General features: G+C 58.0%; 2 protein-coding genes across 2 annotated transcripts in view; one reads left to right on the forward strand and one right to left on the reverse strand.

Annotated features, from left to right (window-relative positions):
- Window positions 1–10,450, forward strand: part of ATP6V0D1 (ATPase H+ transporting V0 subunit d1) — a 39,288-nt gene extending 28,838 nt beyond the window's left edge. The window contains exons 3-8 of the mRNA XM_047835904.1: window positions 4,062–4,240; window positions 5,720–5,799; window positions 9,171–9,248; window positions 9,376–9,552; window positions 9,662–9,739; window positions 9,841–10,450. Of these exons, the coding sequence (XP_047691860.1) occupies window positions 4,062–4,240; window positions 5,720–5,799; window positions 9,171–9,248; window positions 9,376–9,552; window positions 9,662–9,739; window positions 9,841–10,002 (754 nt within the window). The 3' untranslated portion in view covers window positions 10,003–10,450. The remainder of the gene's footprint in view (window positions 1–4,061; window positions 4,241–5,719; window positions 5,800–9,170; window positions 9,249–9,375; window positions 9,553–9,661; window positions 9,740–9,840) is intronic.
- A 432-nt stretch (window positions 10,451–10,882) lies between these two features.
- Window positions 10,883–16,597, reverse strand: HSD11B2 (hydroxysteroid 11-beta dehydrogenase 2). The gene is made up of 5 exons (XM_047835903.1): window positions 16,191–16,597; window positions 12,581–12,793; window positions 12,272–12,457; window positions 12,027–12,164; window positions 10,883–11,849 (listed from the first exon to the last, which is right to left on the reverse strand). The coding sequence occupies exons 1-5, from the start codon at window positions 16,453–16,455 to the stop codon at window positions 11,434–11,436; spliced, it is 1,218 nt and encodes a 405-aa protein (XP_047691859.1). The 5' UTR covers window positions 16,456–16,597; the 3' UTR covers window positions 10,883–11,433.
- Window positions 16,598–16,861: the final 264 nt, after the last annotated feature.

Below are 16,861 nucleotides of genomic sequence, written 5' to 3' on the forward strand. Positions count from 1 at the left end.
AAGGAATGAGCCATCCCCAATGTGCAGCAGCCTGGTACCCATTAGCAGAACCTGGGCTTGGTAACCTGCATCATCTGGGAGAGGTGAAGTCCAGTCTTTCTTATGTACCAGGGTCTCCAGTGCCACCAACCTGGAGTGGGTAGCTGGAAGGCAGCTTTGTCCCAGGACAATGGCCTCAAGTGCCCCATAGGCCTTTTAGCATACCTGCCATTCTCCCCAGAACTTTTTGTACCATGGGTTGCAGAGGCATGGTGGTTATCCTTATCCTGGTCCTCTAGCCCTCTCTCTCTACATCCACTGTTTTTGGGTCATAGCACGGTCTATACAGGCTGGGGCTCTAGGCCTGCCATGATTTCTGGGTCATGGGCTAGACCTGGCTCCTGCCTTGCGGGAGAGCCAGCAGTGACACTGACTAAGGGAGAGCACACAGGAGCTCTTTAAGGCCTAGAAGGCTTAAGTCAAGTGGGAAGACCCAATCAGGCTTCTGGGGAAGAGCAGGATTTTAATGAGAAGGTCAGGGCCTTACTAGCTCTGCTATGGGCTGCATTTTAGTTATCCTGATTAAAACTGAGAAACTGAGAAACTGAGGCTTGGCAAGTTGTATGCTGAGGCCATAGCTTAATATCTCTATTCCCTTTCTGCCCTAGGCAGGGCTTTGCAGGACTCTGATGTGATTAAGCACAGATACTGTTATGAGCAGCCTCTGCTGGGAGCTGTAGGATAGACAGACTGGCAGAGGTACCTAGTCATCTTGGCCTCCTCACCAGTGCTAGGCCAGCCCCCGGCGCCAAGACGATAAGAATGTGGAAGCAAGCCATGCTTCTCCAGCAGGTGGCGCCAAAGGGCACAGCAGAAGAATGGGGCTTGGCTGGGGGCTCTGAAGACTTCTTGGAAGAAGGGGCTTCCTAAACCCCAACCCGAGACTTCTATGGGCCCAAGCTGAGTCTTAAAGGCACAGGGTGAGGGAGGGCCTCTGGGTAGAGGAATACAGACTCCCTACTCCCACCCCACAAGGGCCTCTTTGGCCTGGCGGGCAGCCGCCTGTCCACTCCCCAGCTGTCTTCCTCTGGAGGGAGACGCTGACCAGCTGGAACCTCATTCTCTGCTGTTGAGGCCAAATGAGGGGAGGACTGGTGGAGTGGCTTTTTGGGGGCAGGGAGGCAGCTGCTCAAGCCAGGCGAGGAGGAGGAGGATGTCCCTGTCTGCTGAAGGCCTTGGCCTTGGGGGAGAAGCAAACAGCCTAGCCAGCACCATCTCTGCCAGGCCTGCCCTGCTTCCTTTCTCCCAGGAAAGAAGATTTGGGCTCTCATTGGGCTGGGGAGAAAAGCAGGGGCTGCTTCTGCAGTAACCTCGTAGTTGACTCAGGGAGAAGGAAGAGCTGGGTCTGGCACAGGATTATCCAGTGCTGGCCTAGACTGGGTTAGAAGGGGGCCCTGGAAGGTGCTGGGAGTATGTGATCGTAAGTGGCCCTTAACTGGCTCGGCATTTTCCTTGGTACCCAGACTGGACTTCTAGCAGGAGAGGCTGGGGGCAGCTAGGAGGTACTACTACTGGCCCCGACATTTGCTGTCAAGGCTGAAAAGTGACTCATAGCTGGCCTGTTCCACATCATTGGAGGGACAACAGAAAAGCCAGATGGTAGAGTCTTCCCACGGGCTCTCCTCTAAGTCCAGGCCAGGACCCTGAGGAGTACCAGGGCCTCCCCTGAGCCCTGCCTCCAGCCCCATCCCCAACATAAATGAATACCCTGGGTTGTGGGTAGAGGGAGTGGGGAGATTTAGAGAAAGAAAACTGGCTTGTGGGGATACCTCTGAAAAGACAGAGCTAGATGGGGAGTGCAGTGCCAGGGCATGGGGACCCTAGAAATGGGACATGGAGGTCATCTGCCTGATGGTGTGACAGGGCCAAGTGCCTATACTCTCTCTTACTTCCTTGGATACTGGGTTTGGTGATGCTGGTGGCTGCGGGGTCAATCAGATAGTATAGGCCTAAGAGGGGTACCCTTCTCTCTGTCCCTGTCCACAAGGTTGTGAGAGTGGAGAAGAGCATCCTCAGGCCGGGGACAGGAGTCTTTGTGGCTGTCTCAGAGAACAGGAAGACTGGAGTGGGGCTGGTTGGGGTGCAGGTAGAGGGCTGCAGGAGGTGACATGTAGCACAGGTCCTGTGGTACATGAGATTCTGGAGGCATTGGGAACAAGGGATGCTGTCCAGGGTGGAGGGGATGCAGGCTCTGGCTGGAGGCCAAGGCCCAGAACTCTAGTGACCTTTTTCTGAGGTCCCTCTGCTCTGCCAGCTCTGTCAGGTTCGGGGCAGAAGGCTGGCCATTGGGCTTCTTGCCTTGCAGCTACAATGGGCCCCGCCTGAAGCCCTCAGTTTGAGAAGGGGAGGGCCTGTCTCTTCTCAGTGCACATCCTGTCACTGACCCAGCCGGTTTGGGGGCGGAGAGAGGGCAGCTGCCTGGCCCCAAGCCCAGGAGAGCAGAGGTCACAGCAAGGCGCTGGGCTGGGTGGGAGCTGGGGGAGGGTGCAGCAAGCAGGGGGAGTAGGGGGTCAGGTCAGGACTGGAGCTGTGGCTTTTTCTTCCTGTCGCCTTCCTGGAGGGCCTTGTGGGAGCTCCCCCAATAGCTGGCCCTCTGAGTTGAGGCCTGGGCCACCCCTTTCCCTTTCTTCCCTTGGTATTTAGGGCCACTGCCCACCAGGGGTCTTCCATGGACAGCCTCAGCGTTGGGTGCCTAAAACACTTTCCCAGGAGAGGGGCCTAGTTGTGGGCCACCCAAAAACTAGGGCAAGTCCTGTGCTAAGTGCCCATTCAGGGCAGCAGCCTGCACCTTAGCTCTGACCCTTCAGTGGTGCCCCTCCCCACAGGCCTCATCCACTCATGTACCCTGAGTTCATCACTGGTGACAGGCTGGAGGAATGTTGTGGTTAATGCCACCTGACTGTGCCTGGGGCCTTCCTCACTGCCCCCGCCCCCCCTGCCGCTCCTGGCTTCACCCCATTCCCACGTAGGTGACTAGACAGAGCTCTGCCCCGGCTTCTTTGTGCCATTGTCTTAAAGTTCGGAAGCAGAGCTTGCCCTGCCCCTTGCCAAGTCTGAACCGGGAAGCCCCACCCTCCCCAGCTCCACAGCCCCCTCTGCTGCTCATGTGCTATCCAGAGCGGAGAGCCAAGGAGCTTAGGCCTAGGACAACTTGAGCCCAGCCTCCCTATCCAGGCCTCTGGGTCCCCTCTAGGCCTCCTGCGCGGATACCTGGCCTAGGCCTCTGGCTGAAGAAGGAGGCGGTGCTCTGCCTTTGGAGTGGAACTGTGCAGGGCAGCTATCTACCTGCTCCATCTCTGCCTGACCTGGGGCCTTACTCCAGAGGGGCCCTCCCGCTAGCTCCTTTCTGGCCTTCCCTTTTTCTCTGGCTTTTCCCCACCCTGCTCTTCAGCCTTTCCTCCCCTTGCCATCTCCCCCTCCCCGCATCCCCACCCAGCAGCCAGAATGACTCTAACAGGACTGTAATACTCCCTGCTTACATCCTGCTCATGGATCTCTAGTGCTCAAAATGCAGTCAGGACCCTCAGCCTGGCCTGCAGGACCAGCGACCAGGCCCCAGCAAGCTAGGAGCACTGCCCTGGTTCCCTCCTTCTGCCAACCCTGAACTGTGCTCAGTTCCTCGAATGCGGCAGGCACTCGGTGAATGCCTCCAGGCCTTTGCACACACTGTTCCCTCTTCCCAGAACACAATTACATCTCCCAGTTTTTTCATCCCCAGGCTGGCCTTGCACCTCCTTCTGTGTTCCCTGCCAGAACTCTGTTCACACCGTGGGGTAGTTACCTCTTCCCAAACACTCAAGGGGCATGAATCTGTGCCACACTCCCAAGGGAGGGGCCGTGTATGTCTCAGACTCCTGGTGCTGGAGTAGGGCTGCAACCGGGCAGGGAGGTGAACCAGTGGTGCTGGTCAGCAACACCATTGAGGTGGCGCTCTTTGTTGAGGGTGGCCTGTGCAGGGTGGGGGCAGGGTCACAGTGCTGGGCCAGGACTTCCAAACCCCTGCTGTTGTGTGCCTCCCACAGTTACAGCTACATGATTGACAACGTAATCCTGCTTATCACGGGCACGTTGCACCAGCGGTCTATCGCCGAACTTGTGCCCAAGTGCCACCCACTAGGCAGCTTTGAGCAGATGGAGGCTGTGAACATTGCGCAGACACCTGCCGAGCTCTACAATGCCATTCTGGTGGACACGCCCCTGGGTGAGCCACTGGGGTGGAGGGGGGAGGAGGTGGACACCGCCTCCAAGTGTGCGGTTTGTGGACCCCTGGGTGGTGGGGGGGGGTGATACTGAGCCATAAAAGAAGGCTTGCCCCCTGCTGCTTACCTTTATGTTTCCCTTAACTTCCCTCCCATTCTGTTGCCCTACCTTCAGTTCCTTTCCTGTTGCTTTTGCTGGGCTAGACAGACTACCACCAGGGCCTGATTCAGACCATGTAACTTCGTGAAACTGGCCAATTTCTCAGAATGCAGAGAAAGGCTGAGCTCATGGAGTGGGGAGAGGCCCAGGTCCCTCAGAGTCTTGGGACTCGAACACACTGTGGCCCCAAGCTAGTGGGACCAGAGTGGCTGGCTGCCTGTGAGGCAGAGGAGGGAAGCAAATAGCTTCACTTGCCTCCACAGAACAGGTCCCAGGGGCCAGGTCAGGCAGTGTCCGGCAGGATGCAGGGTTCGTGTCAGAGGCCAAGAGAGGAAGGGGAACTGGGAGCTTCCTGCAGGGCCCCACCTAGGCAGTGCTGGCTCCTGCCTATCTTGGAGGCTGGGGAGAAGGCACTAAGGCTGTCACCAGCTAGTGCCCTCATAGCCACAATCTTTGTCCTCAGAGCACCACCTCCAGGAAGCCTCCAGGGTTAAACACTGGGTTCTAAGTTGCACTTGTTCCTGTACTAAGAGTCCTGAGCCCTACTTGCTAGGCCTATCTGCCATAGACTCTTCCAGTAACTCTGAGCTAGTTCTGGGCTATTTGTGGTTTCTCAGTTTCTCCATTTTTATTTTATTTATTTTATTTTATTTTATTTTATTTTATTTTATTTTATTTTATTTTATTTAGTTATTTATTTATTTTTAATTTTTTTGCCCCCTCTCTCCCCCTAGTTTCTCCATCTTTAAAGAGAGACAGACTAGAGAGTCTGTGGGCCCCTGTCAGGGGAGGGAGCTCTATTCTGTTCTGGCCTCTACTTTCAGCCTGACAGTGGCCCTCTGGGTCCCTGGTCCAGGCCCACTCAGCTCATTCCTTAAGAAGTAGGCTGGTTTTCTAAATGTGGGCCCCAGGCCCCCCCTGGGGGTTACAGATACATGGGCATCAGGCCCCAAATCCACAGCTGCCCCTCAAGAAAGGAGGATGTCATGGCCTCTTATGCAAGTCTGTCTTTGGCATGGTCTGAGCTTGGGTCTGCCCCAGAGGCGATTAGATCATGTTATGGCTGGCCGCCTCCTTTATAAATCAGTTTTAGGAGCAAGGATGCAGGAGAAGCTCAGGTCAGTGTACATGGCCCAGTGTATTGCTTCTGCCACTTGCAAGGCAATTGCCCAGGCTGGTTCGGGAGGCCCCCCAACCCCTGGCCAGCTGGGCCTTGTGACAGGGGCCCTCTATGCCCTGCAGGGGTGGTTAAACAGCAGCAGGATTCTTGCCTAGGCTGAATCTAGTCGCCCACCCTCACCCCCACGTCTTTCTTTCCCAGCGGCCTTTTTCCAGGACTGCATCTCAGAGCAGGACCTTGATGAGATGAACATCGAGATCATCCGGAACACACTCTACAAGGTAGTGCCCTCATCAGAGGTGGGGGCTGGCCTGTGGGCAGGGGTGGGGCCACGGTATGGTGGGCTTGTGGTTTATGTGGGGTGCTGAGACGGGACGCAGCTGCACCAGGCTTCTATCCCGCAGGCTTAACCTTATCCGCAGGCTTAGCCACTTTCTGGCTCCCATGATGGGCGCAGGCTGCATGGAACAGGTTCTCCATCTCGTGGCGCCTGCGGCAAGCCCTGATAAGATCAGCAGGAGTGGCTGGTGCCCCACAGCTTGGCCTGTCAGAGCTGGCTCCTGGATGGCCACTCCCCCTGCATCCAGGAGGGTCACGGGGCCGCCACCCAGACCATAGCTTTCAGGTTTACCCCACCTAGACTGTTGCCAGCAAGGACAGGCATTTGAGCAGAGGCAACAGTGTGCTTATTATGATGGGGGGAGGGACCCAGCCAGGTGTAGCCAGGTCACCACATCCTTCTCAGGTTCCTAGGCCTAGAGCCAGTGCCACGTCACAGCATCCTTATCCCTTAACCACTTTCTGCTTCACCCCTGACTATGGCACAGGTTGGTGACCCCTGGAGACAGAGTGAGCTTGGGATTCCTGGGTCAGCACTGCCCTGGCCCAAAGAGATTAGGAGCAGGGCTGGGAGCCAAGGAAGGGGGCTGGCCAGGGACCAGTGAAGGACATTTGGGACAGACTAGGCTCTGGGCACAGTGAGGTACTGATGGGCTGCAGCCAGGAACATGGATCAGCAATAGGCAGGCCCTGAAGGGGGACTGAGTATAACCTAAGTCACGGGCCCTGCTGACCTAACCCTGAGAACATCTGGCAATCAGATCTTTACACCGAGTGTCTTCTCCTGCCTGAGTTGGAGCTAGGTGGCTGACACTCAGCTGCAGCCTGAGAGGCTAGGCCTCCAGTCTCCCTCCAGGAATCTGGGCCAGAGTGCAAGGGGAGGTCTGGTAATAGGTGAGGAGCCTGCATATGTTGCAGTGGTGTGGGCAGGGGAACAGCCCATGCAGAAGCAAGCATGGAGCATGGGCCAAGTGACAGGCAGTTTGCCATGGAAGTGCAGGTTCCAGATAGACAGCCGGAGACAGGTCTGGAAAAAGAGGCAGACACAGGATGAAGTCACCAAGGGCCTGGAGTGCCAGGCCAGAGTTTGAACTGTATCCTGTGGGCAGGGTCAGCCAATAAAGGTTTGCAACAGGGCAGAGTATCATCAGAAAGCCCCCTCTGGCTACGGTGTGGAGCATGGAGTAAAGGGGAGAGGCTAGAGGTAGGAAGATCGTCAACTTCTTTAATCGTCAGGATCACCCTAGGAGCTAGGTAGGCATGAATATCTGAATTGGTAAGATGAGAAAACTAAGGGCTCAAAGAAGCAGGGTGGGTTGCCTGAAACCACTTGCTATACTCTGGCAGCACTGGGATCACACCTGGCTCAGCCTGTTTGCAAAGCACGTGCTCTCATCTGCCCCGCTAACAAGGAGGCAGGCCAGGCAATCAGCCGAGAATGTGCATGCGCACATGATCTGAGTGCTCCTGCCCGCCCAACTGGCCTGCTGCAGGTTCCCTGCCCTGAGACAGGGTGAGGGGTGCGGCTGTCCCCCTAGCCTCACCCACACCCTCACCGGGCCTGACTGGTTCTAGCTGGAGTCACTGGTGAGGGCTGCCCGGACACCAGCTCCGTAAACACTGATCCAAGGCTGAGGGCGCCATGCCAAGACTGCCCGCTCGACAGGCAGTTTCCCAGCCCAGTGGCCACAGATGGGAGATTAGATGGACCCTCAGCCGCCTGGCAGGCAGGAACTGTAGGCAGCTGGTACAGCAGCCATGGACTAGCAGGCTCCAGGGGACAGGGTGGGGATGGGGAGGCAACCTTGGTACCTGAGCCTTTGAGGTCTTGCCAGTTTCTTCAACTGCCCTAACTTCCAGAAGAGTCTGAGCCCGTCCCATCATCTCCTCTGAGCCTAGGGTCAGCCTTTCCAGGGATTGGTGTAGCTCAGTGAAGGCTGGTGGCTTCCCCACAGATTGGAACTGCAGGCCCCACTGGGGCAGGCCTCGAGATTTGGGCAGGCCATGGGGAACTTGGCCTGGCCATGGGGAAGAAAGTGGCTGGGGACAGTCCTAGAGGGACTGAATTACCAGTGAGCCATGGTAGGATTGGCAGCTGTTTCTACCACCCAAGCCCTCTGATTCCTGGGGATGTATTATGCTGGGGTCCACTCTCCCCTTCCAGGCTTCTTCCTCTCTGACCTGTTCTAGACTTTTGTTTCCTGTGACCTCAGTGGTCACCACAGGCCTTCTGAGCACAGCTTGCCCAGTGCTGCTGGCCAGGCTATGCCTGTGCTCGTGGACTCCTGGGTTTCATCTCACCTCCTCCCTTGGGGGAGCAAAGCCTGTGGCCCAAGTCAGCTTGTGGTGGGTAGAAAGGTCTCTGAACCTTGGAGATCAGACCTTGGTGCTGAAAGCTTTCCAGGCCTCCTGGCCCTCAGCCCCAACTCTGAAGAATAATCTCTAGCCTGTGGAGCCAGAGTCCCTGTGACCATGCCACCAGAAGGGACTCAGGAGGATCTGAGTGAAGGGAGTTCCCCAGAGGGGCCACAAGACCATCCCCCGCTCTCTTGACACAGAGAGGTTTGGGGAAGGAAGCCTGTGCCTAGCCACTTTTATGAGTGAGTGCTGGGAGGAAACGAGGGACTGGGCTGACCTGTCTTTTCCTCATGCCCAGAAGATCCAGTTTGCCTGGGCAGGAAGTGCTCGTTCCCACCACAGCCCATGTGTCCAGCCATTGCACTGCAGGGCTGACGTCTGTGCAGGCAATAACCATTCCTCAGCAGGAACTGAGCTGACATTTGCTTCCTGCTTCATGATGCCTGGGAGCTGCTTGGGGGATGGAAGGAGTTCCGTGAGGTGGGGTGCCAAGAGGGGCCAGGGCACCCAGTCCAGGCCACTTCCATGAACTCTCAGGAGTAACCTTCCTTCACTAGCCCATCAACATGTAGTTTTCTGAGGCTGAGGAGGGGAGGTTTGGGGGAAAGGCAGGCAGAGCAGCTGGGGGCAGACAGACCCCCTCTCTGAGCCTGGTCCTCTGCGGGATGAGGACATAAGGGCACGTAGGGGGCACTGCACCATGAAGCCGTCAGTAGGTCAGAAATTGCTCTATTGCTCCTGGGTGCAGTGAGGCAGCCGGCCAACTGATTAATAGTTGGAATTTGCAGATGTTTTCGAGGTTCTGACATGGGGGGCTGCCCTGGCCAAGTGATGGGTGTGATGTATGGACTCACCATGCAAGGGACTGGGGAGGGAAAGAGGCAACGGTGAGGAGAAGGCTTGGCAAGTCCCCCAGCTCCCTGCCTGAGTTGAGCGAGCCCCATGCTCTGCGCAGGCCTACCTGGAGTCCTTCTACAAGTTCTGCATCCTACTGGGCGGGACCACAGCCGATGCCATGTGTCCCATCCTGGAGGTGAGTGCTTGCCCACCTTCCTGCCCACTAGTCCCTGGTAGCCTGGGCCTGGGGGAAGCCCCGCCAGCTGACTGGCTGCTGCCTCCTTCCCCCTCCCTCTCGCCTTGCCTGTGTACTGGCCCCACAGTTTGAAGCCGACCGACGAGCCTTCATCATCACCATCAACTCCTTCGGCACAGAGCTCTCCAAGGAGGACCGTGCCAAGCTCTTTCCACACTGCGGGAGACTGTACCCAGAGGGTCTGGCCCAGCTGGCTCGGGCTGATGACTATGAGCAGGTCAAGAATGTGGCCGACTACTACCCGGTGAGTGCCCTGGCCACAGGATGATGGGCGGGCATACTGGCATCTGCATCCCCACCCCACACCCAACAGTGCCCTTGTGCTCATGCTTCCCATCCCTTTTCTGGGCCAGGAGTATAAGCTGCTCTTTGAGGGTGCAGGCAGCAACCCCGGAGACAAGACCCTGGAAGACCGATTCTTCGAGCATGAGGTGAGGGGTTGCTCACCTGCGTGTCATAGGGAGGGGTTGGTGGCCCAGGCCTGACTCTGCCATCACGGCCACCTGCACACCACGCCTGCCTCTGTCTATAGGTGAAACTGAACAAGTTGGCCTTCCTGAACCAGTTCCACTTTGGTGTTTTCTACGCCTTTGTGAAGCTCAAGGAGCAAGAATGTCGCAACATCGTATGGATTGCCGAGTGCATTGCCCAGCGCCACCGCGCCAAGATTGACAACTACATCCCCATCTTCTAGCGCCCTGGCCCAAGGCTCCCCACAAGTGTGTGTGTCTGCGTGTGCTGTGACCAAGCCCGCAGCTCACATGCCTGCCCTGGGGGATAGCACATTGTCCTAGTGGCTGCCGGTATTCCTGACCCTCCCTGGGATGGTTCTTGGGCCTGAAAAGGGGCTGGGCACCTGTTCCCCCTACCAAGGTTGGACCAACTCCCCTCCCCCCCCAAAAAAAAGGAGGCCCCCTCAGCCCTATGTTTACAGCCACTGACACGCCTGAGAAGCATGTGGTCACTTTGTGTGCTTCCCTGAGAACCCCTGGGGCAGCGTGAGCCTCCTCTCCCTTCTGTGGGTCACCCGCAGAGCCATGGCCCAGGGGAAGGATAGAGTGTGTCCTTGGGGCATAGGGGAAATAGCTCTGCCACCCTATCCCTCAGCTCTGCCCTCTGAGACAATAAACTGCCCTCTCTAAGCCTGGCTGTCTGTCTCCTTTGGGTGCCATCCTTGTTAAGCCACCCCCACTCCAAGCTTTCTACCTCCTTTGCTGGCCCTCTCTCTGTGCTTTCAGGTTCTGCAGGATGGGGGAAGTCACTGGAGGCTCACACAGGGCTGTGGAACTGAGTGCTGGCCCTAGCGGGCCACAGATCTCCCTGTTTGCCTCAATGAGCCCCACTGCACCCTAGTCCAAGGGCATTACCCCCATTTCACTAGGCTGAAACCCAAGCCTGTGGATAAATGACCTGCCCACAGTCAACAAACAGGAAAAGGTATGAAGCACAGAATCTTTGTCCAGAACCTTGGCCCATGCTGACCACCAGGGGTTCCCCAGGCAGTTCCCAATCTGTCACACAGTCACAGACTGGCACTCAGACAGTCACACCCTCCAAACACAGCATCTCCCCCATTCTAGGAGAAATAAAAATTTGTCTTTATTTCAAAGGTGGCAATCAGGCAAGTAGGGTATGGAACCTCCTATGGCTAGGGGGGTTTGGGGTGAGTGGTCGGGACCCTAATTCTTGAGCCAGTCAAGAAACAGGATTTACCCTTTGAATCGCAGCACTGAGGCACTGGTGCCTTGAAAAAGTCCTGAGGGTGGTCCCCACCCCACCCAGTGACTCCTTAGTTTGCAGAGGCACTGTCTGCGGGATCCTGTCAAAGGCTACAGCTAAGTCTTGCACAAAACTCCCCATCCAGTTGGGTTCTCCAAGCTACAGGGTGGAGCCTTGTGCCCAGGAGGGTCTGTGTGGGCTCATGAAGCAGAAGAAAGGCCTGGAGGTTCACTGGGAAGCCTCAGCTTCACCAGGCCTGGCCTGGGGCAATGACTGAGTGGGTAGGGCTGGGGTCCTTTAGGCCAGGCTCTAGGGCAGATTTGGGGGGGTCACAATGGCCCAGGGGAGGGCCAAGGGCTCATGGGACCTTGTCTGCTAGAGCAGCTAGGCCATCTGTGTGCACTGCTCATTGGGCTGTCATGGAGGAAGAGCCTGGGTTTGGGTCTGGGTCCAGGGCTGCATCCTGGGCTGGGGTAGAGCCAGGCTGGCCAGGCCGCAGTGCTCTTGGCAGACAGTGATTGATGAAGAAGGTCTGCAGGAAGCGGCGCCGCAGGCCCTCAGGCAGGTAGTAGTGGATGAAGTACATGAGCCCCAGGCCACGGCCTGGGTAATAGCGGCGGCGTGGCTGAGCTGCCAGCAGTGCGTCGGTGATGGCATCTACAACTGGGCTGAGGTCTGGCAGCGCCAGGCGCAGCGAATGCAGGAACTGCCCATGTAAGTGCTCGATGTAGTCCTCACCGTAGGCCTGGAGCAGCTCTCGGGGCAGGCTGGCCAGCAGCAGCTGTTTACGCTGCTCCCACTGGCCCACATTCTGCACAGACTCTGAGGAAGGAGCCACAAGGTCAGGGTGGGTTCACTTAGGGAAGCCAAAGCCAGACTCAGGTCAGTCTACCTCAAAACCGATCCTTGCCTCCAGACAGAGCCAGGCCCATTCCTTAGACCTGACTCCACCCCAGATATGAACACACCCACACACCATATCCCAAACCCGAAGCCCACCTGTCTTGAAGCAGCCAGGCTGGATGATGCTGACCTTGACCCCCCAGGGCAGAAGTTCACAGCTGAATGTGTCCATGAGCAGTGCCATGGCCGCTTTGGAAGTCCCATAGGCCGCCAAGCATGGGTATGGCATGTCTCCTGGGGATGGATTGGGAGGGAGGCAGCTCAGCATGGACCAGGGGCTCCAGCAACCCTCCCTGCTCTGCAGCAGCACCTTTTCTACTCCAGTAGGGAAGGGCACTCACCTGCTGGGCTGCCCACAGTCACGATGCGACCCCTAGAACGCCGCAGCAGTGGCAACAGGCCCTTGGTTAGTTCAAGCGCACCGAAGAAATTCACCTCCATGCAGCTGCGGAATGTGGCCACTGGAGACAGCTCCACATCAGCCACTACATTGTTGTGGCCTGCATTGTTGACCAGGCCCCACAAGCCTGAGGGCACGGAGAAGGGGGACAAAGAAAGGAAGCTCAGAGTTGAGTCTGCCCAGCAGCAAACCTCCGCCCATTCACACCCACCCAAGCACACCCTCTCTTGGGGGATCTAGGCCCACTGACCTGTGCTGGTGGTGTGGGCCTTTGTGAACTCCAGTGCTCGGCTGATGTCTGCTGGCTTGGTCAGATCCAGCTGCAGCAGCCTTAGGCGAGGGGAACAGCAGGCACGCAGCTCTAGGGCACCAGGGCCATCCAACTCCAACACGGTGGCCAGCACCGTGAAGCCCATAGCGTCTAGCTTCTTTGCCGTCTCCTTGCCAAAACCAGAGTCACAGCCTGGCCAGGGCAGGGCAGCCAGTGAACTCCCACTGTGGCCCAGTCCAGCCTGAGACAACTCTAGGATCATCAGGGTCCATACAGGATCCAAGCCTCTGGATACCCAGTCTTCAGCAGCCTTCCCTCCCATCCCAGGTCCATCTCTGTAGCCTTTGCCCCTCTGGCTGAGCACTAGCTCTCTTACAGGTGTCACCTCCCTGACTCCCCAGAGCTACCCCAAACATGGCTTAATGATTCCCACTTTACAGATGAGGACACTGAGACCTACGAATGCTAAGTTGCTTCCCAAAGTCATTCAGCCAGCAGAGAGTAAGATCAGGACTCTACTGGAGGTCAGCCCGAGACCCAGTACCAGTCCTGGTGTCCTGCCTGCTTTGCTATCAGGTCTAAGCTTGCCTGTGCAGTATTACTGCTCAGCCTCGCTGCCCTTGCCCGGGCTTCTTCCTCTCACCTGGACTAGGCAGCAGCCCCCTCTTTGGTCCTGTCCCATCTTGCCCCCTTGAATCCATTCTCTTACCTCAGCAGCCAGAGGGATCTTTCCAAAACTGACAATATCACTCTGCGGCTGAAAGCCTTTCCAAGGCCCCCACAACCCTTGGGATGAAGCCCCAAGCCCTCTGCTCCCATCATTACAACCTGAGCCCCACCTCCCTTCCCCACCAGCACCCTACTATTGTTCCAGGCTCTAGGCAAGCTGGAGGCTCATACCTACCTCACCACTGACCCCCACTCTTGGAATTCCAATCAGTGGCAACAGTGGGGCATTCTGAGCCCCAGACCACTTGCCCCCAGGACAGGGAAGATGATGGATGGAGAAGAGAACAGACCTGCATTTGAATCCCTTCCCACACCCAACAATTGTGACCTGAGGTCAGTTACCACTCTTGGAGACTTAATTTCCTGTGTTTGGTATGTGGAGAGTGGAACCACCAGGCAGAGCCAGAGTGGGGGTCTGATAAGACCCTGCTTCCTTGATTGTTCCCATCCAGATCCTGGCTCTGAGGGTGGCAAGGGGAGGGGGAGGCCAGTGAGAGGAGGCTCTCTGGAGCCTGCCTCCCTGGTGGTCCCACTCACTTCTGGACAGGCTCTGCAGCGCCTCCCCACCTCAGCCCCGCCCCCTCTGCTGAGGCAGAGAACAAAGCTGGGACAGGGGCTGTGAACTAGGCTTTGTGTGGCTGGGGGCCTGCAGACTAAGGCAATCTGGTCTGGGCTGGGCTGGGCTGACAAGTCCTTCCAGGGCAAGCCTGGCTGGGGGAGGCCAGTGAGCACATGTGTGTCCACTTGCCTAAGCTCCCTACTCTGGAGGGCCCTTCACTGGGAAACTGAGGCCTCCCAGAGCCTCAGCTCTACAGTCCCAACAGTCACCCATGCCTCGCACACCCTCTTGTTTATCTGCACACAGACACCTGTACATACACTTCCAAACTGCCTGCATATTCACACAGGGATTCACTCCCAGGAGACCCCCAGCCACCATCCATGAGCAGATGTGCACACATGGCACCCAGCCACTCAGCCCAAACTCTGACTCCACGGTTGAGCTCTGGATGTAGCCTTGGGCTGTGGTTCTCAGGGGTATTCTCAAGGAGGGGTGGGTAGCAGCTCTGGCAGGCTGAAGACACTGTTCTTAGCAGGTGAGGCAGGGCCTAGTCACTTATTTGTCTTGCAGTCAGGTAGTGAGAGAGGAAACCGCAGAGTGTTTGGACATCGGGAAGCTTGCTGGTCTACTCCTGATGCTTAGCAGGAGTGGGTTGGGCAGGACTCTTCCCCTCCCCCATTGCAGGGCTTTACAACCAGATATGGAGGAGCCCAAGCCTCAGAAGGCATCCCTCCTCTTCCCTCACTCGCCAGCTCAAGGCAAGGAGAAGTAACAGCAGCAGCATGAAGGCCTGAGGGGAGATCTCAGGAAAGACTGCCCACTGAGTCACTACTACCAGCAGATGGCCCAGATACTGTTGAGGCAACTCACAAATTAGACGGCAGGAGGGGAGCTGCCCAGTCCCTGGGAGCAGAGCTCGCAACCTAGTTCCTGCTTCAGACCAGGAGGGCCACTGTATCTTTCCTTCCTCAATCCCCTAAAACTTCACACTATACTCTGAATTCAGGTTCCACTCATCAAACCTGACCCCTGCTTTAACTCCACCCTCTTGCTGAAACCCAAAGCCCTAGTGCCACCGGTGTTCCCACCCCACCTCAACAGTCAACCTTCTTGCCTGGCATTCAAGGCCCCTTTTGAGGAAACAACCTCACATCACACCACATCTCAGCAGCCAGGCTGGTTACTGACTGTCCCCTACCCAGGCCACTCTCATTCTTGCCTCAAGCCTTTGTCTCATATCCACACTTTGATCCAAAACACCTTCCACACTTCACCTATCTTGACTCATCATCCCAGGCCCAGCTCAAGGATGGCCTCCTCTGAGAAATTCTCCCAGGTCTGTCCTTGTGATCATGCAGGGCCCCCTACTGGACCAAGACCTCTGGGAAGCCACTCTGCTGGTGAGGGCAGGTCTCTGAGAACCTGTCCAAAGCCATGGGGGGTTGGGGGGGGAGAGACCAGGCTGCCCCTCCCCCACCACATACAATGGAGCCAGTGCCCCCTGGCCTTTCTCTCCCTCCCCGCTTCCGGCTGGGTCTCAGTGCGCGCCCCCCCCCCCCCCCCTTCTGGTGACAGATTTATTCCCTGCTCCAGACAAAGGGAACTCTGCCAGGCAACCAGAGGCACCTGAGTACAGCTCTCCACGACCTCCTTCCTGGGCACTGAAGACCAGGAGGAATGTGGTGTTGTGTGTGCTGGCTGCAGATATGGAAGGCTACCTCAGCAGTTTGGGGGTGGGTGGCACATTCTAAGAGGCAGCTGAATACCCAGCTGCCTCTTATGGTGACCTCAAGCTTTTATGGATTCCAAGGACCCCAGCAAACGGGGCGGGGGAGGGGGAGTGGGTGCCCCAACTCCCCATCTAAGCGCCTTCCTCTGGCCCTGGGGAAGAGGAGATGAGGCGTCCCACGTGGGCATGTTGGGCAGAATCCAAGGGGTGACCATCCTCTTCAGTCCCTCAGAGCACTGCCCCCTGCCCCAAGACTGCTCTCTTGGGGAGGGGCATAGCATAAACCTCAGACTCCAAGAGGTTCCACCTTTCTCAGCCAGCAGTTGTTCCTGCGCACCTGCCCACTCCCGGCCTCATTTTCCCTCCAACACTCCACAGCGGCAGGTAGTTAACCCGGACTTAAGGAGGTGCCTTGCGCTTCCTACTTGGCTCGCTCCCGGCACCCAGGGGAGAACGACACTCCCATTCCCGTGCTGGGGGTTCCGCCTTGCCTTGGCGCGCTAGAGGGGAGCCCTCTGGGTGTCTGGTCCCGCCCTCGAGCCTGGAGTCCCCGCGCTCCGCGCACTCACCGGTGATGAGCACCGCGCGAGTGGCCACCGGCAGGCGCGGAGGGCGCGCCAGGCGGGACAACGCGATCCAGCCGGTGGCGGCCAGCACGGCGAGTGCGGCCGGCGGGGGCAGCAGGCGCTGGCACAGCCAGTCGAGCGCAGCCAGCAGCGCCAGCGCCGCCAGCAGCGGGCGGCCCAGACGCAGGTCTGCGCGCAGCAGCTGCAGCAGCGCACGGGCCGCCACGAGCAGCCAGGCGCCGCCCGACGGCCAAGGCCAGCGCTCCATGGCGGCCGGGCCGGGCTGGGCTGGGCCGGGGCGGGGCGGGGGCCGGGCTGGGGAGCAGGGAAAGGGACTTGAGGCCGGAGCGAGGGGCGCGCGGTGCAGGAGGACACCAGCCAGGGGCGGAAGGGATACTCGCTTTCTCTGTTCGCCCTCGGGCCGAGCTTATAAAGAGCCCCGGGGGCGGGGAGAGGGCGGGGCGGAGGCGGGGCAGGGGCGGGGCTTCCCTCCACTTCGCACCCCGCACCCTCCTCCGGGCAGGTGCCCCCCCTCCCCCGCTCCGCCCCGCCCCCGCGGCCAGATCTGCTTTCTAAGAAGCCGGAACAAAGTCCCGAAGTTGCTGCTACAGAGGGAGCCGCCTTGCCGCGGACCGTGCCGGGAACCAGGCCAGTCTGTGTAGCCCTAGTGCTTT

The sequence above is a fragment of the Prionailurus viverrinus genome, chromosome E2 (genome assembly GCF_022837055.1).
Source record: "Prionailurus viverrinus isolate Anna chromosome E2, UM_Priviv_1.0, whole genome shotgun sequence".
Taxonomy (NCBI): domain Eukaryota; kingdom Metazoa; phylum Chordata; class Mammalia; order Carnivora; family Felidae; genus Prionailurus; species Prionailurus viverrinus.

Excerpts from the sequence above, each read along its gene's own strand:
- HSD11B2 (XM_047835903.1), bottom strand. The coding sequence starts at position 16,455 with ATGGAGCGCTGGCCTTGGCCGTCGGGCGGCGCCTGGCTGCTCGTGGCG. Across the intron at positions 12,458-12,580 it reads GGCCCACACCACCAGCACAG|GCTTGTGGGGCCTGGTCAAC; the intron begins GTCAGTGGGCCT and ends CCGTGCCCTCAG. Across the intron at positions 11,850-12,026 it reads GCCTGGCTGCTTCAAGACAG|AGTCTGTGCAGAATGTGGGC; the intron begins GTGGGCTTCGGG and ends CTCCTTCCTCAG.